At 36.1% G+C, this 26,295-nt stretch overlaps 2 protein-coding genes across 2 annotated transcripts; both read right to left on the bottom strand.

The window, feature by feature from the left end:
• Positions 1 to 3,523: 3,523 nt before the first annotated feature.
• LOC121368733 (multiple epidermal growth factor-like domains protein 10) lies at positions 3,524 to 13,902 on the bottom strand. Its single transcript, XM_041493482.1, has 7 exons — positions 13,869 to 13,902; positions 11,968 to 12,114; positions 10,977 to 11,120; positions 10,129 to 10,275; positions 9,434 to 9,577; positions 4,814 to 4,916; positions 3,524 to 3,975 (listed from the first exon to the last, which is right to left on the bottom strand). Exons 1-7 carry the CDS (start codon positions 13,900 to 13,902, stop codon positions 3,627 to 3,629), a joined length of 1,068 nt encoding a protein of 355 aa, XP_041349416.1. The 3' UTR covers positions 3,524 to 3,626.
• LOC121368298 (cell death abnormality protein 1-like) lies at positions 13,002 to 24,702 on the bottom strand. Its single transcript, XM_041492966.1, has 7 exons — positions 24,604 to 24,702; positions 23,266 to 23,397; positions 21,959 to 22,165; positions 19,851 to 20,060; positions 18,071 to 18,199; positions 14,480 to 14,595; positions 13,002 to 13,134 (listed from the first exon to the last, which is right to left on the bottom strand). The coding sequence occupies exons 1-6, from the start codon at positions 24,671 to 24,673 to the stop codon at positions 14,570 to 14,572; spliced, it is 774 nt and encodes a 257-aa protein (XP_041348900.1). The 5' UTR covers positions 24,674 to 24,702; the 3' UTR covers positions 13,002 to 13,134; positions 14,480 to 14,569.
• Positions 24,703 to 26,295: the final 1,593 nt, after the last annotated feature.

The raw sequence follows: 26,295 nt of genomic DNA, 5'->3' as shown, positions 1-26,295 counted from the left end.
GAAAGCTTTCGACATGGTTTCACGAACTAATCTATGGGAAAAGTTATTATATAATAATATAAACGGCAAATTCTTTAGAATCATACACCAGATGTACCAAGGCCTTAAATCACTTATATATGCAAACAACCAACACTCCGGGCTATTTCCATGCAACAACGGTATCCGGCAAGGCGAAAATTTATCACCTGTTTTATTTTCTTTATATTTAAATGATTTAAAAGACTACTTATTCAATCATGGATGTGAAAGGCTTTCCCCTATCCCAGATAATCCCGAAAACCCAATTGACGTTGGTCTTCAACTTATCTGTCTGCTATATGCTGATGATACAGCCCTCTTAGCAACAACTGCATCTGACCTACAGCATACGTTAAACACTTTTTATGAATATTGTAAGACATGGAAACTTAAATTAATATCACTAAAACGAAGGTAATTATTTTTAACGGTACAACTAAAGACTACAGACACATTTTCAAGATAGGAAACACTGCTTTAGAAAACATTAAAGAGTATAAATATCTAGGAATTACATTTACTAATAAAAATAACTTCCGAATTACAAAGATGAGACTTAAACAACAAGCTACCAAAGCAATGTATTTTGTACTTGCAAAAGCCAAAGAACATCTTCTGTCAGTCGACTGTAAACTTAAAATGTTCGACTCGATGATCCTTCCAGTTTTACTACATGGGTGCGAAATTTGGGGACATGAGAAAACTGATATCTTAAACGCTGTCCACATACATGTTTATGTTATATGGAGAGCTGGGGAGAATGCCTATCGAGCTAACTATATACAGACGAATGGTCTGTTATTGGGCACGAATTGTATCGGGGAAAAAATCTAAAATATCTTTCTTATTATATAGAGCAATGTTATTAGACCATCTTAGCAATAATACCAATTATAACTGGATCACTACAGTAAAAAATATCCTGAATAATTTAGGAATGAGCGATGTCTGGCTTTCCCAATCTTTTGTATCAGTTAAGGTCTTCTCTCAACAAATAAAAAATAGACAATATGACCAATATTTACAAACATGGAGTAACGAAATAGAACTCTCATCGAAAGGCACTACATACAGATATTACAAAGAACACCTCAGTCTAGAAAAATATTTTACTATTATCTCTGAAAAGATGTGGACAGTTATTTTGAAATTCAGATTATCTAATCACTATTTGCCTATTGAAACTGGACGCTGGAATAACATACCTAAGAAAGACAGGCTATGTAACAAATACTTTCAAATTCAAACAACTCATGAACAGTAAACGAATCAGTGTATTAAAGAATTTATCAAAATTAATAAATGTTATTACTAATATCTTTAAACGCTCAAAATGCACCCAAACTAACAGTATTTAAGGATTGTACTGTTTATACTGGAAAATAACTTATTTACTGCATATATTGTCAACCACCATCTTGACATGTGTATATTCTGAAGTGAATGTGTGTACATATATACATTTATATTGTAAATCCCAAATTCTTCATGTATATATATATATATATATATATATATATATATGTTCCTTTATATTATATAGCCCTCCTATGCCGTTGCTGAACGGCCAGAGTGTGAATAAATTGTGTTGTGTTCTGTTCTGCTATTGTATGTGTAACGAGAACAAGACCAGGATTAAAACCCAGACAAAAGTACTAATCAATGGATTCATCACATAAAGTGTTATTTTAAGTCCATAAATTGTTATTTTAAGTCCAATAAAACTATTTCCAACTTGTGTTGATTAGAATGAATGGTATTTAGTGTCTACTTCATCAATAAAACATATAGCGATGGAAATCTAGTCTGAAAAAATATGTAATTGAAAATCTACTTAAGAATAATCAAATTGAGTAGCCCAGTGGTAAAGCGCTCGCTCGATGCGCGGTCGGTCTGGGATCGATCCCCGTCGTTGGGCCCATTGGGCTATTTCTCGTTCCAACCAGTGCACCACGACTGGTAATTCAAAGGCCGTGTTATGTTTTATCCTGTCTATGGAATGGTGCATATAAAAGATCGTTGCTGCTAATCGAAAAGAGTAGCCCATGAAGTGGCGACAGCGGGTTTCATCTCGCAATATCTGTGTGGTCCTTAACCATATATCTGACGACATATAACCGTAAATAAAATGTGTTGCGTGCGTCGTTAAACAAAATATTTCTATCTTTCTTTCAGACTAGCCTCGGTGGCGTCGTGGTTATGTCATCGGTCTACAGACTGGTAGATACTGGGTTCGGGTCCCAGTCGAGGCATGGGATTTTTAATCCAGATACCGACTCCAAACCCTGAGTGAGTGCTCCGCAAGGCTCAATGGGTAGGTGCAAACCACTTGCACCGACCAGTGATCCATAACTGGTTCAACAAAGGCCATGACTTGTGCTATCCTGCCTGTGGGAAGCGCAAATAAAAGATCCCTTGCTGCTAATCGGAAAGAGCAGCCCATTAAGTGGCGACAGCGGGTTTCCTCTCAAAATATGTGTGGTCCTCAACCATATGTCTGACGCCATATAACCGTAACTAAAATGTGTTGAGTACGTCGTTAAATAAAGCATTTCTTTCTTTCTTTCAGAGCATACGCTTTGACCACAGACATCTTAGTAAAGAACGTTCAGGTCTGTTTATCAACACACCGAGACACATTCCATAGTTTGCACGTGCATCGCGCAGTTGCCTCGTACACGTGCGTGGGGTATCATTCTCGATTTTGACAATGAAGGTCGATTAATCACTGTGGAGCATTATTTCTGTCAATGTTTTTCATTCTGTTGATCATACAGTTGATATTGTTTTGTTTTTAGTCATTTTTATTGTTTGAAGTTGCAATTTACTAATAAAAAAAATGTCAACTTTTAAATTTCACTTCTGACCCCAATCGTCCTTCAAGATCTTTGGTGGTCATAAAACCTACTGTAATACTGTACTACCGGTTGTAATGTTTGCCCAATTAATTCACTATTATCATATAACCATTCCCCACAGCTAATATACCTTACTATATATTACATACTTCCTTTTATGCTACTGCAGTATGTTAATATCATTTAACATTGTTCAGAATTATATTTATAATCGATATGGTAATGCTACTTTAACAGGGCAATGCTCATCTTTGGTTCAGAGTGGTTCAAAATTATATTTATAATCGATATGGTAATGCTACTTTAACAGGGCGATGCTCAGCTTTGATTCAGAGTGGTTCAGAATTATATTTATAATCGATATGGTAATGCTACTTTAACAGTCAGCTCCAGGGTTTATAGAAAACAAGAACTGAGTACAGGGATCATCTTTTATTCAGTGACAACACGATAACTATAACGACATCCTGTAATAAATGCAGCAGGATATACTGTCTACTAAATATATTATAAAACCAAATATATACACATCATATACAATTACAAATAATAAAATTTCAAAAAGAAATAACTTAGACAAAAACACAAATCGCAAATATGACTCAAAATACATATATTATTCAAAATCATAATAATTACTCCTACCTAAACACAAAATATCCTACAGCCCCTTCTGCTAATGTAATAAATGTTGTCGTATTACTCGGTAATCTCGAGCTTATGAACAGGGTTTTCATTCCCAGTTGTCTAGACACCAGTTATCCTGTCATAGTCATTCTGCGGTGGGTTGGATAAATCAAGCTTTTCGTATTCATTCGTTTGTCCTGTATTAACATAGCCACCCCCACTGTCAGAATGTCTCGGCTGGGCATCAATTTGATCACGTGACGTCGGAGAATTGCCATAATTGGCTGAACGGGGCGTGTCGACTTGTTGAGAACTGAAAGCTCTGGGACTGTTGTGGCCGCCATCTTGTCTATCGACGATTTCATATTCTACAGCGCTGGGGTCTGTAGGTTGGCTGGGTGGGTTCGTGTTTATTTTTCTCATCTCTTGCTGATACGAGTCCGACTTCACTCTATGACCTTTGAGGTGCCTACAATTCATTATATATATATATATATATATATATATATATATATATATATATATATATATATATATATATATATATATATATGTATGTATGTGTGTGTGTGTGTGTGTGTGTGTGTGTGTGTGTGTGTGTGTGTGTGTGTGTGTGTGTGTGTGTGTGTGTGTGTTATAATATTTTAAGATTTAATTGCTAACCTCAAAATTAACGGTTCATTCTCAGCGTTGCAAGAGTCATATTTGACTATAAATTTGTACATATGTATATTGTAAATAATTGCACATTAATTGATACCACATATAATATTTCCATAATTAAATTTAAACTATCAACTATGTTGTAATGTGTAATACACTCTGCATAAACAGTTCTGTCTTCAAAATCCTTGCCGAAAAATATAAAGTAGGCCTACTTTGAAAGTATTCATCTCTTATCCATTAAAATAGCTGCCAGTTCTTTACCAATATGGAGATGCAGTTCAAATCCAAACTCTGACATCAAGCATGACGTGTTCGTCACCCTTACTGGATTTTGCAATAATATAAATTTATAAATTGTCGAAACGAACTTATTGGGAAATAATATTTGTTAGGCATATCACAATATGACATTCTTAATGAATATATATATATATATATATATATATATATATATACACACTTCAAAAACACGTAGGAGAACCTGAAATATTAATGTTAATATCAACTATTAGTGTGTGGTTTAATGATTATGCAACTGTATAAATATTTAAAATAATATCGTTGTGCTCATTGTACAATGAATAGTGAAATATCAAAACAAAAACAAAAAATATCAAGACATAAAATGATGATCTACTTACCAGATGAAAAGACTCGTCACTATGACCAACAATACAAACAGAACACCTGCCACAACGGAAAGGGCAATGGTGGTGGAATCACAGTTGGAAGTGACAGCTTGGGCTGTAAAACAAATATATCCCCAGGTTATCCAATTGTATCCTGCAACCACTGTTTGTATTAACCAATTATACAGTGGCCGTTTAAAGCAAGGTGATAAAATTCTGCTAGTATTCTTACGGTCACATGATAAAGGTAAAATGTGTTTCCGCCATCAGAAAACCAATGAACTGGCATACAACTACATGTATATAGTGAGTAACGTTAAAACTTAAAGAAAACATATTATCATATAACTTACCTTTGATATCCATGTAATAAACCCATGTATTAATTTAGTGCATTAACCCGGTTAATAATGGTATGCTAGTTCATAGGTTTCCTTTTGACACAAACGGAATATAGAAAATTATTGTTATTTTGGAATCTTCAAACTGTGATTGACGAATACCGTCCCAGGCGTTGGACGCCACAATCCCCCCCCCCCCCCCCCCCCCCATCTTGATCACTACGAAATTGATTTCCCACTTCATTTGAAGTGCATTCGAGACTAATGTTCAACTTCCATTTACCATAACTGATGCATGTGGACTCAGAAGTGTTCTTCCTGTCGGCATCCTTTTGGAATTATACATTCACACTTGTTTAAAAAATAAAAGAAACACACACACACACACACACACACACACACACACACACAACACACACACACACACATATATATATATATATATATATATCATATACCTCATTATATTTGATGAGTGAATGTCCTAGCGGCCACCTGCTCTGATGTATTAGTGGACACTTTTTTTCTCCCAAAATATATTTGGTTTATAATGTAAGTGCACCTGTAATAAGCGGTCACCTGTCTAACGCGGCCAGCGGCCACCTAAATGGGATCCCAAATGGCTAAATTACCTGTATTGAGCGGCCACAGTAAAGTTTTACTATTGTATAAAAGGGATATTTTAACAGCAGCGATAACTCTTGTCCTGAATGTGCCCGTTAAACAATTTCTCATTTCTAACAGCGATAAGGTGCAGCAAATAACTGATCTTCACACCTTCAGGAATACTAGTACCCATTCAGTCCCGACATCTCCACTGTGTATCAAATAAGAGATACGACTCTGGCATGCATCTAATTGCCTCTGGGCATGCTACGCTTGACATTTGTAGATTCACTTATTATGACAATACACCGTATGAAGTAGGAATTAAATAATTAAATGGAAAAAGAAAGAAAAAACTTGTTCAGAACGGTTAATTTAATACATTCTATTTGCATTATTTCTGTCAAAAGTTGATTTATAGTCAACTGTGAGGCACGTATCCGTTGATTAGCAGTACAGATGGTAAAACAAGAAGTAACAACAAATGTTTTAACGACTATATATGTGGCAACCTGTACTCAGCGGCCACCTGTCTTAAGCGGACACTTTTATCTACTCCCTTGTGTGACCGCATAAGGCAGGTTTGACTGTATATATATATATATATATATATATATATATATATATATATATATATATATGGCTAGTTATGTCTTGTTTATCAAGTGTCACATTGGATATTACTAAGCTTAAGATTTTTGTTGTTTCATATCCCTATAAATTAGCCCTCAAACAGGAATAAACAATAACAATCTACTAAAGGTGAACACCTAAGCACATTAACATGTTATTATTTACTTATCAGGTCTATGTTTTGACCAATAGTGTACATGTAAAGCATATTTAAACCTAGAGCATTTGTTAGCATCCAGGAGTACATTCCAATAGAGTATTAGAGTATGGGCCACTCCTAACAACTATTAAAATATAGTTTTTAAATCCATGCTAGTATGGGTCAATAGTGGCAGATTTAAGAGGGTCTGCATTTACATGATGAAATACACCCTACCATAACTGATTCTCTTGTTCCTCAGAAGTGTTTTCCTGTCGGCATCTTTTCAGAAACCAATTTATCCGGTAATGAGTCAGCAGAAAATACATAACACTTGGGCAAACAAAAATCAACCAAAACGTCTAGAATATCGTTATTCAGCTTTATTCATCAACCTCATTTCTGGAACTCATGTAGACCTCCATTACTATATGACTGAAGTATGCCCACCTATGTTTTGCACAACATATTGGATCAGTGAATGTTTATACACGTTTTTAAAATATACTTACCTTCATATTTGTATTGTATTGTGTTTTTACTCACTGGGTTTGGTTTTATTAGTTTTTACATAATTAAATGTTTTATATCTAATTTAATGCTATTCGTATACTTTTGATTGACACTCAATTATAGCAGATGTGTATTTCTCGAAATTAAGTTATCAATTGTCTTCTAGTTATTTAAATTTATACATTTCTCTGAATTAAGATTCGAGCAGTTCAGACGGAACAACAAAGGATGTGTAAATAACGATGTCATCATTGCTCTCCTTGCCAAAGGAAATCAGACATTGATCAAGAAGGATGTGATATAACGATGTCATCATTGTTTTTCAATAAGCGTTTGGAATCTCTGGTAGATATTTTCTAAGACGTTTTGCTGCGTTTATGTCAAAGCAAATTTGAATGACAAAACTGTATTCAAAATCAAAATCTTATTACTGCACAAGGCAGAGTGGAAAACGTTTATAGCTTACCCTCATCCACAAGCAGGTAGTGTATTAGTGAAAGTTAAACCAGACAACACTTTGTACCAAGTTGGGAATATGGAAAAGATACATCAAGTTAAATTTTCAATCAGACTAGTTTTACTAAACGAGGACCAGCACCGCAAAAGAGGTAATTGGAATAAATACAGTTGTGAAAGAAAGACTTACTGACTAATCATAACAATAGTAAAAGCATCCTTGGAAACAATCATAAATAAGACATTGAAAGATATTGAAGACGTTGTCGACAGTTTTTTGTGGTGCACTGTTCCAAATGGCATTGACCTTGTCTTGACACCATATTTATGTGCTGCTGGATGGAAAAAAACCAAGGTGGTTCGATATACCAAATATAAAATCCATCGTTAAACTATTTTGGCTTAATTTCAAAAATTTCAATAAGTCCCAAATGGATTGATATACTGCATTAAAAGATGCTTTCTGGCCACTCAACCAAATATGAAATTTATTAAAGATCAAGAGATAAAGGTAATTAGAAATATTGAACGAAATGTTAATCATTGTTTTGTGGCCAAAGGACGTTAAAATTGATCCTGAGATTATATAAGCGAGTCATCATTTATATAACGTTTTGGAATCTTTACCGTAGATATTTTCTAAGACGTTTTGCTACGTTTATGTCAAAGCAAATTTGAATGACAAAACTGTAAGAATGTTTTAGTCATGATTGCCTACATCCACAAGCAGGTGCACTGATAGTGAAATGTAAGAGTAACACTCTGTACGCGCCGTTGGGAATATACAAATTATACATCAAAATAAAATTAAATCAGACTAGTCTACTAAACCAGGAGTAGCACCGGACAGAGATAATTGGAATAAATGCACTTGTGAAAGACTTGCTTACTGACTGTTCATAACAATAGTAAAAGCCATCCTTGGTAACAATCATATCTTAAAACGATATTGAAGACATATTTTATTGTTCCAAATGGCATTGACCTTGTCTTGACACCATATTTATGTGCTGCTGGAAAAAACAAACATCTGTTGAACAAATATACCAAATATAAAATCCAATCGTTAAAATATTTTGGACTTAATTTCAAAAACTTCAACGAAGTCCCAAATGGACTTGATATCATGGGTTGGGATGCAGATGATAAACTCACCTGGTGAACACTCATACAAATATGAAAGCCATTTATTAAAGAATTCATGAGATAAAGTTAATTAGAAATATTGAACGAAATGTTAACAAAGTTCTAAATGACCGTAACCTAGTCCTGAGATTATACTGCAAGTCATCAATTAAATAATTCAAAGTTAAATGAAATTAGAAAACCTACAACCATACATTAAGTTTAACCAATGTCTATATGGCCTTGCCCTTGCGTCACATTCGTGGATATGTCGTTTAGAGACTACGTCTTCAGAAACAGCCATGACAAAATATTCCCAACAAATAGTAGAATGACGTCTGTAAAAATAGGGGATAAATCAGAAGTCGAACTATGGTCAAATAATATATGAACTTTCACCAAACTTTAACCCAGTGTTGACGAGGTCAGATGGCCAGACATGCATTACCAATAAAAAATAGGGCAATGCAGTCATATAACCAGAGAATCATTGTACCACGTTTCAGATATTGCTTTCAGAGGAAAAATTGGCGGACAGACAGATAGACACTGGACACCTCGGTATTAGAAAATCTCCTTTGTCGAAAGTCATAGCAGAGCATTTCATATATTGAATTCAACATGTTACAAGTCTATACTTCTATGTGCATACGTCTTTACAGGTATATTTTGCTAAATTATAAAATTGCCTAACACTATGACGACTGTGTCTAAATATCTTTTCACACTGTGTAATACAATATTTTGAATGGAATATTTTGAAGATATTTGTTAATTACATTACTGTATTGAAGTCGACACCGTGTATGGAATTCTTACCTGTACAGTCTATGTCCTTCCAGTCACCCTTGCATGGACCTCCACAGGAACCAGTAACATGGTCACAACTGGCAGCTTCGTCCTGACAATGTCTCTGTGAGCATGGTAACCGACAGTCTGGGCCATATGTACCAGTGTCACATGCTAAACAAACCATGAGGAAAATGAACAATAGTCATTTGGTTGTAGTTGGGTTGGGATTTGTGTTGTTGGTGGTGGGTTTTTTTGGTGTTGTTGTTTTTTTTTTGTTTCTTTGTTTGTTTTGTTGTTGTTTTTTGGGGGGGGGGGGGTCGTGGGTTTGTTCTTGTTTTTGTTTTTGGTTTGTTTTTTATTGTGTGTTTTTGGGGGGTTTCGTTTTTGTTGTTGTTCTGCTTTTTTTTTTTTTGGTTTGCTTTTTCTAGTTTTTTTTTTTTTGTTGTTCGTAGTTTTTGTTGTTGTTGTTGTTGTTGTTTTTGTTTTGTTATTGTTTTGTTTTGTTGTTCTAGAGATATATATGTAGTGTTTCGTCAGGAGTAAACATAAATTAGCATTGGCTGTGTTGTATTATCTCTGAAGAGACCAACAACACGCACCAAGTCTGTTTGTTATAGTGACAAGTATTTATTTTAATCCATACAAATATGATTGCCTATTTACAACAAACAAATAAAATAACAAATCCAATATTGTATTTAACTAATTTTTATTTTACTAACCTACGGTACAACTTGTACTCTTCCATCCTGACTGACAACCATTAAGACACGTTCCAGTTTGTGTATCACATGACTTGATGTCTCCTTTGCAGTGTCTTTCACTACAGTTGGATTTACACTCAGGACCGTACGTGCCATCAAAACATTCTATAATAAACACAGCGTAAATAATGGTGGTGCCACACGTTCAAAGAATTTGTTTCAGATACAATTATTCTTAATCCAGGTATTGTTGTATTGTGCTAGATCACAAATAGCAGCCACAATTAGAACCCTAAATCACCGTTGTACATATAATAAATATATAACACATATTCATAAGGACACAAATACATATATGCACGCACGCACATCCATGTGTGAGAACATCATCTGAGCATATATTGAGCGAGAGTAGATCAAGCATGTATGCATACAAAAGGGCACACAAGTAAATGGCTACTCGAGTGAGTGGTCTATACACACAACTGATTTGTTCTGGGCTATTATAAATGAAGTATAGAGAAATATACGGTAAACGTAACACGCCACGTGTATGTTTCTGTTTCTGGATATTGGTTATCTGTAAACAAGACATAAAACGAAGTAACCCAGTTATTTCAATATCATACCATATATTTAAATTTAATAGGAAGACAATATATATATATATATATATATATATATATATATATATATATATATATATATATATCTGATATATGCAATTACTATATTAATGCAATGAAATATAGTCTGATATTGCAATTACTGGTTAATCAATGATATTACAGTATTCTAAATAAACATATGAAGATATCTGCAAAGCTAGGTTATCACATTTAAGATATAACGTAATAGAAACATACCAACTGCGCAGTCTGTCAATTCCCAGCCACTCACACAGCCCTGAGTACAGTTACCAAAAAATCTGTCACAGTCTTGATTACCACTGCAGTGTCGATCATCACATGACGCGTTGCAGTTGTAGCCATATGTTCCAACAGAACAAACTGAATAACACAAAAACACAACTTTCATGTATTAGCATATTTAAACGTGTTATATGCGAATAACGCAAATTCATTAGAGCTATTATCTAGATGACTAGTATAAAGAAGTTATCTCTTAAGACAAATGTCTACTCAACAGACGTCACTATATATAAGCAGATTTTACTGGATTGAAAATCTGTGATGATAAAAATATGTTTCTTATCACACCTAACTAAACTTTAAAATTAACACTTATATTATTTATTAGCATTGCTCATATGAACATTGCCGCAGACTTAAACTACGAACGTTTGTTATATATTTCATATTGATATCGGACGGTGGCCGGGTTCGACAAATCCACTAGCTCTCGATCTCGATTAGTTAATTTGTGATCTGTTCTAGTGGACATTATCAAGTGTATGGGACGGGATGTAGCCCAGTGGTAAGACAGACGCTCGCTCGATGCGCGGTCGGCGTGGGATCGATCCCCGTCGGTGGGCCCATTGGGCTATTTCTCGTTCCAGCCAGTGCACCACAACTGGTATATCAAAGGCCGTGGTATGTACTACCATGTATGTGAGATTGTGCATATAAAAGATTCCTTGCTGCTGATCGAAAAGAAGTGGCGACAGAGGGTTTCCTCTCTCAATATCTGTGTGGTCCTTAACCATACAAACGTAAATAAAATGTGTTGAGTGCGTCATTAAATAACACATTTCTTTCTTATCAAGTGTATTACTATAATACATAGGGCTCGAGCCAATGTTTCTGTGAGGGATAGTTACTTTCTGAATGTGGTGTTTACTTTGAATGTTTATTGAAGTACACACCATGGGAAGGTAAATCAAAACAAACTACATACGCTCGGTACAATCAACAGACTGATATCCTCGTTGACAGCCGCTGTCACACTCTCCAGTCACGTGATCACAGGAACTGGAGCTATCCAGACATTTCCGGTCCGCACACGATTTTCCACAAGCTTTTCCGTATTGACCATCAGGGCACTCTGAAATATTTATGACATGGAAAGTTGTTTGTTAAAGCATATTTTTTCACCTGATGCAATATATATTAACGCAGTAACACCGACGTGATCAACAACAGTTGAAAACATGACCAACCTTATAACCTTTAATACTAATTTAGATGGAATGACGTAAATATAAACTTGGGATTATGATTTAAGGATACATATTATTGTATTCATTTAAGTATTGCATGTCATTTGTTTATCCACAAACTGTGTGAATCGACGAAGCAGTTCTCACATAAGTTTGTGAATGATTTTCGTACCAAGAGGAATGTAAACGAAATAAAAGACAATACATATAATTATATTTAAAACATAATTATTAATACTAAAAGTAACGCTAAAAGGTCATACTTCATTTTGAGTTATGTTTGGTTCTTAAACAATAAGTGTCAGTAAAACAAGTACAAATGTAAAATGACGTCATTAGATATGACGTTCCCCGACAACGTTATTTTTAAGTTAATCGACAAATGAACAAACTCGCCTTGATAGGGCTGGACTGATGGGATGACGTTAAATTGTAATGAATGTAACAAAAAGTGAATTATATTCATTTATATTGAGGTTTTGTATTATGGTGAATGAACAATGATAATTTGAAATATCTTAGATATATTGAAGTGTACTTATTAACATCATATTTAAGATTCAGAACAGAAATATCTTATATTAAAAATATACCATACTGCTCATTTACTCAACTGCATTGTCATATATAATATATCACTAACCACATTATTTAGATTAATGGATCGAATAATAATATAAAGAAATACACCTAAGTACTAACACTAGTTGCACATTGTTGTACTGTATCTAATGAGATAAGACTATTTTTATTACTTTCCAGACAGTCTGTTCCCTTCCATCCTGCTTCACATCCCCTGTCGCATGACCCTCTGGCGTCACATGATGATATCCCGGTTGTGTCGTCGCAATGTCTACTGGAACATTGTTTACTACATAAGTCACCATAGTGACTGGAGTCACAACCTGAAATATTCATGTTAATATATACCGAATTTTGTAAGTGGTTTTAAATAGTCCCTGTAGTATTGTTGGTATGAAGTGATCCCAGTAGTTGGAGGACATTTGCCTATTAATTTTCAGCTATGGATACAGGATGACTGCTGTGTGTTCTACGGGGCGAATAGGCTGAACAGACCACTTCACATTTTATCCAAGGAAATAATATTTTACAAGTATAGAAATAAACAAATAATAGAAAAATGGTTGAGGTTGGAAGTGAAATGGTGATCGACAAGATATATTTAGGATATTCACTTTTTAGATCTGGATAAGAAAATCCAAAGCCCAACATCATAACCACATACTACACAAACATATGCGTAAGTATACACGCACACACACACAAACACACACACAATCACGCACGCATGCACGCACGCACGCAGCCTGCATAACTGAAGTATCTGTGCTTTATTGTACCGATCTGGCTACCTTGTTCTCGTTTGTTAATATATTTAAGCCTTTCCCGTCGACACAACCCTCAAAAATACCTGGTAGTAATAGAACATATTAGTTGTTTGATTGTGTCAAAGTGATCAAAGTAACTCATCATAACTCAACAGCGGAGCAAATATGATCCCATAAGTAGCCTAAAAATGGGAGATAGTGGTCTACGGAGTATAACATTTGTTATTATATACCAAAATGTTCGTTTTGGTGTCTAGTTTTCAAATCCAGTGTTTGCTACCTTGGCAAACCTTGCATAAGTCCACAATTCAAGATGGCGTCCATGATGGTGACCAAAAATAAGAATTTTACATTAAGTGACACTGGTTGCCTCTGAGAGCTTCCTAATGGAGCAAATTATTTTGAAATGATTGCAAATGCTCTTAAATGTATTCCTAGTACTGTTTGCATGACATATATGCCTGGTTTCTCATTAATTATTGGATATGGTTCGTAAAAATGCATCCAATATGGCTGTCAATAGCAATTATATAAAACAAAACATTTTTTGTTGAACTTAAGTACTCAACATGTCAATATGGTTGGTTAAAGTTTGCCCAGTTACTTATAAATGGTATTTCTTACCATAAAGAAAAATAGCATTAGCCTTGAAAGCATCAAGAGTTGCCTACAAAGCATGGATCTGTATTCCTGAAAAGGGCATGGGATCTGGACAAAAATACATTGAAAAAAAAACATTCTTATCTTTATTGCTCGAATTATCCATTGTTATGAACCAATACAGTTTCTGATCTCTTATGAAATATTTATTTGTCAACTAACTAGTGAATAAGTTTGTTAACCATTGTTTTGAACTATGCTTAACACAAAATGATAACATATAAATGGAACGAACCCTTACCCACCGACTGGGAAGTTAACATCAAATCAAATGACGCATGTTCGGTCTTCAGTAATTGAAATGAAGCAGTACACATCAAGCTTATCTGTCTCAGTCTGATTCACTGTCATATCCCTCTGTGAACATGACAGAAAGAATATAATGAGTAAAATTAAAAACTTCACAACCGTTTCATCTTGGCTAATTAGCAAATATTTGAGAATAACGTGTTAAATGAGGTGGGTTTTTTTTACTGCATGACGTCCAAGGAAAGAATAGGGATAAATGTTGAGTCAAAAATATGTTCGATGCCCCCCCCCCCCCCCCCCCCCCCCCCCCCAGCATTTGTCAAAACCACAAACAGTCAAAATGGTAATTCATAATCAGGGTCGTCTGATGAAATCACAGGTTCGGTAGCGCGTATACCCTCCATGTGTACCCACAACTGCAAAGTAACACCTCATTGGCTGCCTGATGCGTGTAAAGACTGAATTAGGGATACGGCACCATTGTCCCACTAATGAGGCACCAAATTCCTGCAAAGTCTGTGGAGGGTTCCTAAGAGTGTGCAGGCGTCTCCCCAGCACATCCTAGACGTGCTCGATCGGATTCAGGTCGGACGACCTTGGAAGGCCAATCCATGACATTGATGCCCGCGTTCCTCAGGTATCGCCTCGTTAAGATGGCAGAGTGGGGTCTGGCGTTGACATGCTGAAAGATTAGGCCTGTACCATGAGTAGGGTATTCACAGGCCGAGTTTAGCAAGAATATTCGTTCACAGGACTCGAGTACCTGTAAAAGGTGGAATACAATTTTCAACTGTAATACATTGGACAATGTAGGACAATAATTTCAGCGGTAGATAATCAACGATATAAGTTATAAAATAATTATATGACCATGCGCTAGTCTCTCTTTTTAAACTGGCCATCCATCCATATCATATCAACCCGTTTCTAAATGCAATACAATGGCATGCTTTGGCATCCATGTTCAGCACTGGAATTAAGATGCATAATGCTATTTTACCTTATTACTTAATCTCATCATCATCTAGTGTAAGTGTCGGGTACTCTGGTCCGGTTCGAGTTTGACCTTCGAGTACTTGAGTACAATATTTTGGACTCGTGGAGGCCCTAACCATGAGCTGACATGAAGGGCACAAGTTCCTGGGCCAGCACCTGGTCACGGTATGCAGCATCATTGAGATTGCCACGGATAACAAGAAGTGGAGAACGTCCATTTCCACAGAAAGCACCCCAAACCATTACACTACTGCCTCCGAATCTGTCAAACTGACACAACACTGAGCATGACGTTTACCATGTCGTCTCCAAACCCTCTGCCTGCCATCGGCAAATCGCAGTGTGAATCTTGATTCATCGCTAAACGCGACTCTATTCTATTTCCTCTGAGCCCATCGCAAGTGGCATTGTGCCAACAGTTGACGTTGACGTCGATGAAATTGGATCAACATGAGTCCAACATATGGGCGCCGTGCGTGGAGGTGAGTGGTTCGCAGCAGATTTCGGATCGTTTGCGCGGACACCCGACATCTGAAAAGTTCATTACTGGTTGTTGTAGCTGTCGAGAAATGGTTGCGGAGGTGACGTAATATAATATCACGGTTATCTGCTTATGACGTCACACGTGGTCTACCCGGTCGGAGGCGATCAGCTGTAGTGCCCGTTTGTTGTACTCTTGTCCGCAGATCATAAAATTCCCGTCGACTGCAACCCAGCACTCTTGCAACGTCAGCTAATGACGTTCCTGCGTGCCACATGCCGACGGCATGTTCACGCTGCACATGTGTTAGGCTAGCATCGAAACAGGTCATAAAAAATATTGTTTTAATGTATTTTGTCTTTGTGTCAGACTACTATGAACAAGTAACGATGAAAAAACATGTGCTATTGTAGTCACGTGACCAGTGGCACGTGAAAAAACACTTTTGCCTCAATGGTGCTGTGCACGTGCTATGGACCGGGTCACATGGGCTGTGATGGGCTTCAAATGGAGTGTAGACATTGCCATTACAATATGTATTCCTGAAAAATAACTGCTTTCAACATCTGCCTGATACATCGAAAGTCTTGTATCCTGGGTACTCGTGGGCAAGATACTTTCTCGCCAATCTTTGGCGATACTAAGACAGAGGTCATGGCATGAGTGGTCATTTTGCCATCCACTGTCTGTTCGTTGTGATCCCAATTGTCAGCCGCTCCCAATGTAAGCTTACCACCTTGATTGACACACATCTATCAGATTTAAATATCCTATCGTTCGGTGTTGTTTCACTTTGGTCGTTCTCATCCATGATATATATTCTGTATATTGTTCCAGTAATCAAAATCACCGTTTCTGTATCTAATATGTATCAAATGTATCTTGTAATTGTGAGCTCTACTTTCTGTCTATATGAGTTATGGTCTGAAAAAAGTCAGAAAGTCGGTGGTTCAGTTATTCAGCTACTGTAATGTTGATTGACTTACAAAATTGACCAATATCTGCATATAAAAATTTGCATATATTTGAAATTTATCTCACAAAAGCTTTTAGAAATTCTTATGTAGAAATAGGAATACCTAAATGATGACTATGGAATTAATATTTTCAAACTGACTGATAAACTACATGTGATCTGTTTTGCATTGTCAATCGTATTACTTGGAAAATGTTTTGGGCAGTTTACTGTGGCCATATGCTAATTTATCCGTCACATGCCAATCCATTTTAGAAGGTTTCTCAAAACAGAAACCAAATAAGCATTATTGCAAAGTCCTTCTGGGAAAATGTACCTAGTTATGTAAATCGTGGACAGGCAGGTAGTATATTGGAGTGCAGGAAAACACCTTGCATTAAATATTACACAATTGTGAATTTTCAGGTGTCGTCTGCTCTTTTGTGCCAATTCCACATGTAAATAATAGACAGATAACTCATCAGCTCCAAACTGCAACTTCAACTGCAAATGTACTATCTTTTGTCCAGGACAAACTATTGTTGACAAACTAATTGTTTATATGAAATTTACCTGATTAGCTTGATTCTAAGAAACGATATGTAAAAAGAAGCATTTCTGACATTAAAACATGCATAATCAACGTAATTTGTAGCCATATGTCTCAAAAATATGCCCAAATACAAAACAAATAATAAAAATGCAACAATAATTATTGTACGTATGGTATTAAGATTGAGTTGCCATCATGTGGTATGGTTTGGCAGCCATTTTGATTCATTTATTGAAATAATATTCCTTTTTTTCTAAAGATATACTCGTTTACCATTTTGACAGTCGCTGAGTAATTTAAATACCAGATTTTATGCATAGAAAGAGAATTAGACATGTTTTATAGTTTCAAGGTTCATTTGCATAAATGACGGCTATGTTGGACGCCATCTTGAATTGTGGAGTTATGTAAGGTTTACCAAGGTGGCAAACACAGGATTTGAAAACTAGAGACCAAGACGAACATTTTGGTATATAATAATGTAATAATAACTGTTATACTCCGTAGACCATCCCCTTGAAAGATAGCCCTAGATATTTGCTCCACTAATATACATGTAGGTAGATATTGGCAATAACATTACGAAACAATACCTTACCATTACAGTTCGCGCCAGTCCAGTTTGGTTTACATCCTCCTGTACAGTATCCAGTTGTGTAGTTACACGGTCCATCTTGACAGTGACAGAACTGGCTGCAGTCATCACCGAAAGTGCCAGCATCACAAATTGAAATAATACATACATTACCTCAAAACATATTCCTGTTCTATAAGCAGGACTGTAACAGTGCGTCACAATTCAAGTTATCCAAACAATGATCACCGTTTGTTGAACGATGGTGCAAAACGCTCGTGTTTCCTAAAGGGATAGAAATGTGTGAACTCTCCAAGTGATTTCATAATAATATTAATACAGCCAAACATCCGATATCACAAAATGCTGTGTTTAACTGACTATACAAATAGTCATTCTGGGGCAGTAAAATACAATTTTGAAAAAGATAAAGTGTTGTGCGTGTGCGAGGGTGAGGGAACGGAACGTCAACACATTACAAAATCGATTTTGTGGTCATTAGTAGCGGTGTTACCAAATGATCGACGAAACACCAAAAACAGCATGCACTGAAAACCGCCATAACATTTACAGGTTAATGAAAACTGCTCTTATTTGGTAATCTAGAACTGCCCCTTCTGTTAACAGTATGGATTTTCATCGCATCCCATCATTTATAAATTCTACACACAGATTCTAATCATCCATATTCAGAAAACGTGTTCTATAACATTTGATATTGTCATGCATTTAGTACACCAGCTTTCGATTTCCATTTCTTTTTGTTGCTATTTAATCCTTGCTTCTGTGACTTAAATTTAAATGTTATTCTGAAATATGTTAAATACCATACTACTGGTACCATTCGTGCTCATAAAATGTGTATAAAAAATTAACGGAATGGCGTTAATATGGGCGATTGCCTGTTCGCCATATTTATTCCAAATATTGAAAATAAATATCTTTAAAACAAAATAAAAAAATACAATATGATTGTTTCCATTCTTGCTGATGAAACGTGTGTAAAAATGTAAGGGTAAGGCGTTAATATAGGCAATTAATTACCTGTTCGCCATGTTTATTTCAAATATTGGAAATATATATTTTAAAAAAAGAAGAAAAAAGCACCAAACAGGCATAACAGATACCATCTAGAATATTCTCACATAGTAACTGATGGGTGTATTTTTCTTCAGTGTTGCCAATGCTAGGCAAACACCACTGATGTCTGGGCCCAGAACAATGTACATAACCCTTAACTGGATATATTAAGCAAGAAGATAAATTAAAATCATCTTTTATGCTGAGATATGCTTTTGTTCACTGTTTAGGCTTTGCCACTAATTACTGTATTAAATTTGATTTAATAAACTGAATGGCAGTCCTCTTTTGGCAGTGCACGAAACATGAAATGTTCATTGAAGGTCCTCATATGGACGAGGCACTAGATAGAGATTCATGCATTCAACAACTATTTTGTCAAATTCCCTTTGGACTCTGTAGTTTGTATGTGTTACGGTTTTGTCTTCACAATTAATGGATTGTTGTAGCCTATACGTCTGTGTTCAAAGTTTTAAATATTATTTATTATATATATATATATATATATTATTATTTATGAAATATCTCAAGGTCGACACCTATAATCAAACAATATGACACTGATTAAATGTGAGACCAATGAGGTATATATCACAAAATAGAGCAAAAACTACAAAGTAGCAAAACATAAATCGGAAATAAATAAGAACATTATTGCGCAATGATCGCAAATAAGACACAGTTGTATGAGTGGTCAATGGAATATACTAGAATATATACTTACCATACACTTCTACTTCACAAAAGTCCATCATGCTTTCACCGTTACTGTTTGATATGTTCCTGTAGAGAGTGATGTATCTGGCTGTACTGTCACATATAACAGTTGCTATATCAGGACTGGTTATAGTGGTTGTACCACACAGGTGGCCCGCATTCGTTTGGTTGGCTTCTCTTGAACTGTAGATATGAACACCATTTCTCCGAACGTTATCTGTTAAAATAATAATGTATAGATGTCAAGGATAACATAGGTGGATATTTTATTATATATTCCATTACCGCTAGTTGTAGTAGTTGTTGTTGTAGTAGTATGTAGCAGTGGTGGTGGTAGTAATAGCTTATTGTTTCGTAATGTTGTTGTTGTTGTTATAGTAGTAGTGGTGATTGTGGTGGTAGTGTTTGTTATGACAGTAGTAGTAGTAGTAGTAGTAGTAGTAGTAGTAGTAGTAGTAGTAGTAGTAGTAGTAGTAGCATCAGTAATAATGGTTGTGGTAGTAGTAGTAGTTGCAGTATAGGTAGTAGTAGTAGTGGTGGTAGTTATTGTAGCAGTGGTAGTTGTGGTTATGATAGTAGTACTACTACTTCTACTACTATTGCTACTACTGCTTCTATTGCTACTACAAAGAGAATAATATATGAATGGCCGTTAGATACCATTTATCTCACAACGAATTGTTTAAAAATGCATCTAACGAGCGAAAACGAGTTTAATACGTTTTTAAACAACGAGTTGTGAGATAAATGTTATCTAACGGACACGAATGTATTATTCTATTTCTTACATAACCTCAAAAACCAGTTTTAAGCAAATTTAACATATTTGTCGAATAAATGTTACTTACATCCAGTGCACTTGTAGCTGACTTACACGTCACAGACACATGATTGTCAGGTTAACTATACATCACTGTGTGATCGATTTCCATCGCGCTATTTGTTTTACTTGGCGTATGACATTGGTGACCTGGTCATCACCTAGGAGCAGCCATTCGTATATCTTCGAATTGTTGATACACGTACGTGTGTAAACAAGTATGTATTATCACAAATAATGCATGATGTTCTCACCAACGCGTTTGTAAAAAAAACTACTTCTATTATTACTATTGCTACTACTACTACTACTACAACTTCAAAAACTACTACTACTACTGTTGGTGCTGCTACTACTACTACTACTACTACTACTACTACTACTACTACTACTACTACTACTACTACAACTACTACTACCAGAGGGTATATTTAATAAATATATTATCATAAACCATTACTATTGTCTATGTTGAGAATGCTTGCTAAGTAGACACAAAGGAAAACTTATTGTCTTCTTTTTCCTTCTTTTTTTCTTCTTCATTTTTTATTTTTTTATTTTTATTTTGTTTTTTTCTATGTATAAACTGTCCAAGCGACACTGATTGTAACATAATGGTACCGTAGTAACTCAAACTAGATTTTATACCCCTGTAAGTTCGTATGTGTATTAGAAAATACAAACTAGTTTGGGCTGCTGTAAATGATCAGAAATACGTTGCATATACAGACATTGATTTTGTAAACAAAGAAATGCCATTAATATGAAAGTTCAGTCGTCAAAAAGGGTCCAGTAAACGAAAACACTGTTCAGTAGTAACATACACGACACAGTCTATAGTCCTTTCCACAGTGAACGCTTTTTTCATACTATGGAATTCACTACCAGTTATTTATTTCTGAATCGATTGTTTTCTAAATTGCACACAAATATAGGCTGAAATTATTTACAAAAAAGAAATAAAAAAACAACAACATGAGGATGGGATGAAGTATAGTTTCATTAATTTCCATACAACGGTTTATACCCTGGTATTGCTAACGTTGTCGCTCTTGCAATTGTCTTTTGTTCGTCTTACATACTATGAAATAGCAATGATGATTTTGTATAATGTCCACATGGTTAAATAAATATGTTCCTAACATCGTGTTATCTCACTACATGGCCATTGGCGAAAATGTTTGAAGTGTGTGGGGGATAACAATGAATATAGGGTAAGTATTTATATGCTTGTAACATGTAAATGAAATTCGGGTTTCGGCAGGCATAGTTTGCATATATAATGCACTACTTACAGTCGATGCGGAAGTAAATATCTAGTTTGTGTATGTAGTAGTCTCTTCCCAAGTCTATTTCCCACCACGTGTATGGCATATTAGTTCCAGTTATCATACAGACTCCTCCATAAGCGCGACGGTTGCCATCTACAGCAAGCACAGCGACGTCCGTGTAACCTGGGATGTATGAACTCTGGTAGGTAGTTTTCTGTAAAGCTACATTTTCTGAAATATCAACTGCATCTATAATATTATATCTATAACACATTTAGTTGAGCTGCCAAAATGAAATACCCAGACTATTAATATAGTATAGTATATAACCATTTAGCTGCCAAAATAAAATACCCTCACTATTAATATAGTATTGCTACCGGTGACTGTCAGCATCTTACACACTGTTCTTTAATTGATGAACAAAAAACTGGTAAAAGACGTTGCAATATAAATGAAGGAAAATATAAACATGTGTCTACATGATTGACGTATGCATTCATAGTCATCAAATAAAAACATTTCAATGGCAATTTGACACTAAAAGGTGTCCAGCGTTCAGAAAACATAAAAAAATTAGGCATAACTTTATTTTGATGTAAGGACATCCAAAATGACGCCATTCGCGTTTGACGTTATTTCCATTCAAAAATACACCGCGCCACATATTCTTACGTCTATCTAGTAATGGCAGAATGGAATTAAAGTTGCGTGTACAGTTTACAAAAACATGTTGTATTAAGCTTGAGTTTATATGATAAAGAGATTATTACCCTCGTGTATTTCGGTATCGTCAATATTATATATTAGGAATAAAAATAATGTATTATGCTCGTCGGAGGCTCGCATAATACAATTTGTATTCCTAATATATGATATTGACGATACCGAAAAGCACTCTGGTAATAACCTCTCTCTCTCTCTCTCTCTCTCTCTCTCTCTCTCTCTCTCTCTCTCTCTCTCTCTCTCTCTCTCTCTCTCTCTCTCTCTCTCTCTCTCTCTCTCTCTCTCTCTCTCTCTCTCTCTATATATATACATATATATATATATATATATATATGTGTGTGTGTGTCTGTGTGTGTGTGCGTGTACGTAGTGAAGGGGGATATAGAGAGATGTATACATACATGCATGTGGTTGAGTTAAACCGCATCCTTTTTATGCATGTCTGGATAGCTCACAATGCATCGTGGTTAGTCTGCAATTTACGAGCGATTCGGTGCCATACATACATACATACATACATACATACATACATGCATACATACACTTGAAATTAGTCCTTAATTCATATAATCATTTCAGAAATAGTCATCAGAGAATTAGTTTACCTGTTGTGCATCTGGGTCCAGACCATCTTTCCTGGCAACTACTAGAACAACCGTTAATGTCATTGCAGTTGGCAGCGTTACAGTGACAGGTGTAGCTACAGTCCAAACCATATTTCCCTGACATACAGGCGCCTGTAAGATAAAAATACAATAACATTCTGGGGTAAACATAATAACTTATTTCTATTTCTGTAAACAGAAATAGTTTCATGGTGCCATGTGTAACCATGCGGGAAATACGTGGACTATTTTCTTCAATATATATACAGTGCAGGTACATGTATGAGTGTACTTAGTTTTCCTCCATCATGTCTAGAGGACTGCGGCACACCCCAACACCCTCCCCAACCCCACATCCGGTGTGCTATTTTCTTTTTCCAGTTTGTCATTTTACATATACTGTACTAGTACAAAAACAGGACTAAACAATGTTTTAATTAGCATTCTTCATTTTCGCACGTATTCGCATGAGCATTTCATACAAATTTTGGTGTCAGTATGTAATGTACCCTGCTGTACACTGAATAAACGTATTTTAGTTTATTGTGAGCATCAAGCAGTATTTGCACAAATACAAAATATATCACACATTACTATCAGTCAGACCCCTAGACTCGTACTCGTATGAATTCTTAAACAAAGCCAAGTGTCGAAATGACCATGTTTAATTAATCTAAGTTTTAAAATGTGCTAAGTGTCGTTGAGCAATTATATTTTCCTGTCATTTCTGTAATATAAGCTGTTTTACGACCTGATAGCGAAATATATATTGTGTAACGTAAGGTCACTGGACTCGCCTGACTGCATACGAGTATGTGTTCGTGTGGATCCTCCCGACCCGCAAACTCGCTGAGACTAAAACTATTTTTATAGTTCAATATTAGACTATTGATATAGGTGTCCAAGGAAAATGTCAACACAATTATCCGCTTGGTTTATATTAGCCGACCCCCCCCCCCCCCCATCTCAGTTCCAGACCACGCTACAACAGTCTCATGGGTTTATTGTTAATTAATACTATAGAGCGAAATACAGCTGAGAGTCACAAAGAAAGAAGAAAATCCAAACCCTACATATATTCGTGTGTGTGTGTGTGTGTGTGTGTGTGGTGTGTGTGTGTGTGTGTGTGTGTGTGTGTGTGTTTGTGAGTGTGTGTTTGCGAGCGTGCGCACATATATGTGTGTATATGCGTGTGTATGTGTCTGTGTATACAGGCTGTGTTTGTGGTGTTGAATACCTGTAATATCGTAAACTTAAATCCACACTCGTAAGACATCTAGCGCCTGTTAACCTCTTTACTATTAAAGTAATACCTAATAATTTAAGAATTTCTCCTACCTGACACTGAGTGTGTTTTAAAACAAATCCACGATGCGACGAGAAGCAGAGACGACCAACACTTCGACATTTTGTGTCCTCTCTCCAACCAGGAAGTAAACATTTTATGCTCGGGGTATAAGACTGTGCTGCGTTCTCTTTGGACAGCAACGTGTTTCTTTTTTTGTCCGTAGCCCAGTGGTAAAGTGTTCGCTTGATGCGCGGTCGGTTTGGGATCGATCCCCATCAGTGGGCCCATTGGGCTATTTTTCGCTCCAGCCAGTGCACCTCGACTGGTATATCAATAGTTGTGGTATGTGCTATCCTGTCTATGGAATGGTGCATATAAAATATATCGTGCTACTAATCGAAAAGAGTAGCCCGTGAAGTGGCGACAGCGGGTTTCCTCTCAATATCTGTGTGGTCCTTATCCATATGTCTGACGCCATATAACCGTAAATAAAATGTGTTGAGTGCGTCGTTAAATAAAATATTTCTTTCTCTTAATTTTTTTGTCTTTTTTTTTAGAGCGGTTGAGTCATGCTTCAACGGAAAATTCATTGAAAAATTAACTTGTTTTCCTTTCTACCCCAAACCACACTTCCCCACCCATCTTCCTGGGGCCGATTAAATGAGGTAATCGTCACGGTCTGATTAAATATGGTTTTGTCACGTATTCGTAGATGGTGTAAACCAGTAAGTCAAATCACATAGCAGGCGCGTCTGCTGGGGGAATGTTTGGGGTCGACCCCCTTCCTCTGCCTGCTCAAAGCTAGTTTCTCTGTTTAGAGATTCGAACATCTCCCTAGCCTAATCAGCTTCATTTGGCGATCTAGACGATTGGAAATTTATACAGTACGAATATATATATATATATATATATATATATATATATATATATATGACATTATTTTAAGTACCTATACATTACGTATGTGCTGTCCTGTCCTGTCTTCTTTTATCTGGCAGATCCAATGGGAGTTACAGAGTCCCAACAGTAAACGACATTTTAATTACTAAACCTCACACACACACATAGACATGTACACACAGTGAGAGAGAGAGAGAGAGAGAGAGAGAGAGAGAGAGAGAGAGAGAGAGAGAGAGAGAGAGAGAGAGAGAGAGAGAGAGAGAGAGAGAGAGAGAGAGAGAGAGAGAGAGAGAGAGAGAGAGAGAGAGAGAGAGAGAGAGAGAGAGAGAGAGAGAGAGAGGAGACAGAGAGAGATAAAGGGGAGGAAGAGAGAGATGAAGAGGGAGAGAGACAGAGAGGCCCACACGGACATACACAGAGAGACACACACACATACAGAGTGAGAGAGAGAGAGACAGACACGCACAGAACACACACACACACACACACAGAGAGAGAGAGAGAGAGAGAGAGAGAGAGAGAGAGAGAGAGAGAGAGAGAGAGAGAGAGAGAGAGAGAGAGAGAGAGACACACACACAGATAGAGACAGGGACAGACAGGATGGGAGAGAGAGAGAGAGAGAGAGAGAGAGAGAGAGAGAGAGAGAGAGAGAGAGAGAGAGAGAGGGAGGAGAGATAGAGAAACTCCAACATACGCGTCTTAATTTTAATATATAATTTTAGTCGTTATAAATCACGATCAGTCGGAAACATCTTACAATGGTTTCTGGTTTTTTAATCAGTCTCTACAAATGAAATACATGTATATAAACTATTTTAAGCATTAAAATCTCAAGAAAAGAA

Source organism: Gigantopelta aegis, chromosome 3 (assembly GCF_016097555.1).
Source record: "Gigantopelta aegis isolate Gae_Host chromosome 3, Gae_host_genome, whole genome shotgun sequence".
In the NCBI taxonomy this organism is placed as follows: Eukaryota; Metazoa; Mollusca; class Gastropoda; order Neomphalida; family Peltospiridae; genus Gigantopelta; species Gigantopelta aegis.
The sequence above is the reverse complement of the archived record's forward strand: the minus strand, read 5'-3'. Positions and strand labels throughout refer to the sequence as shown.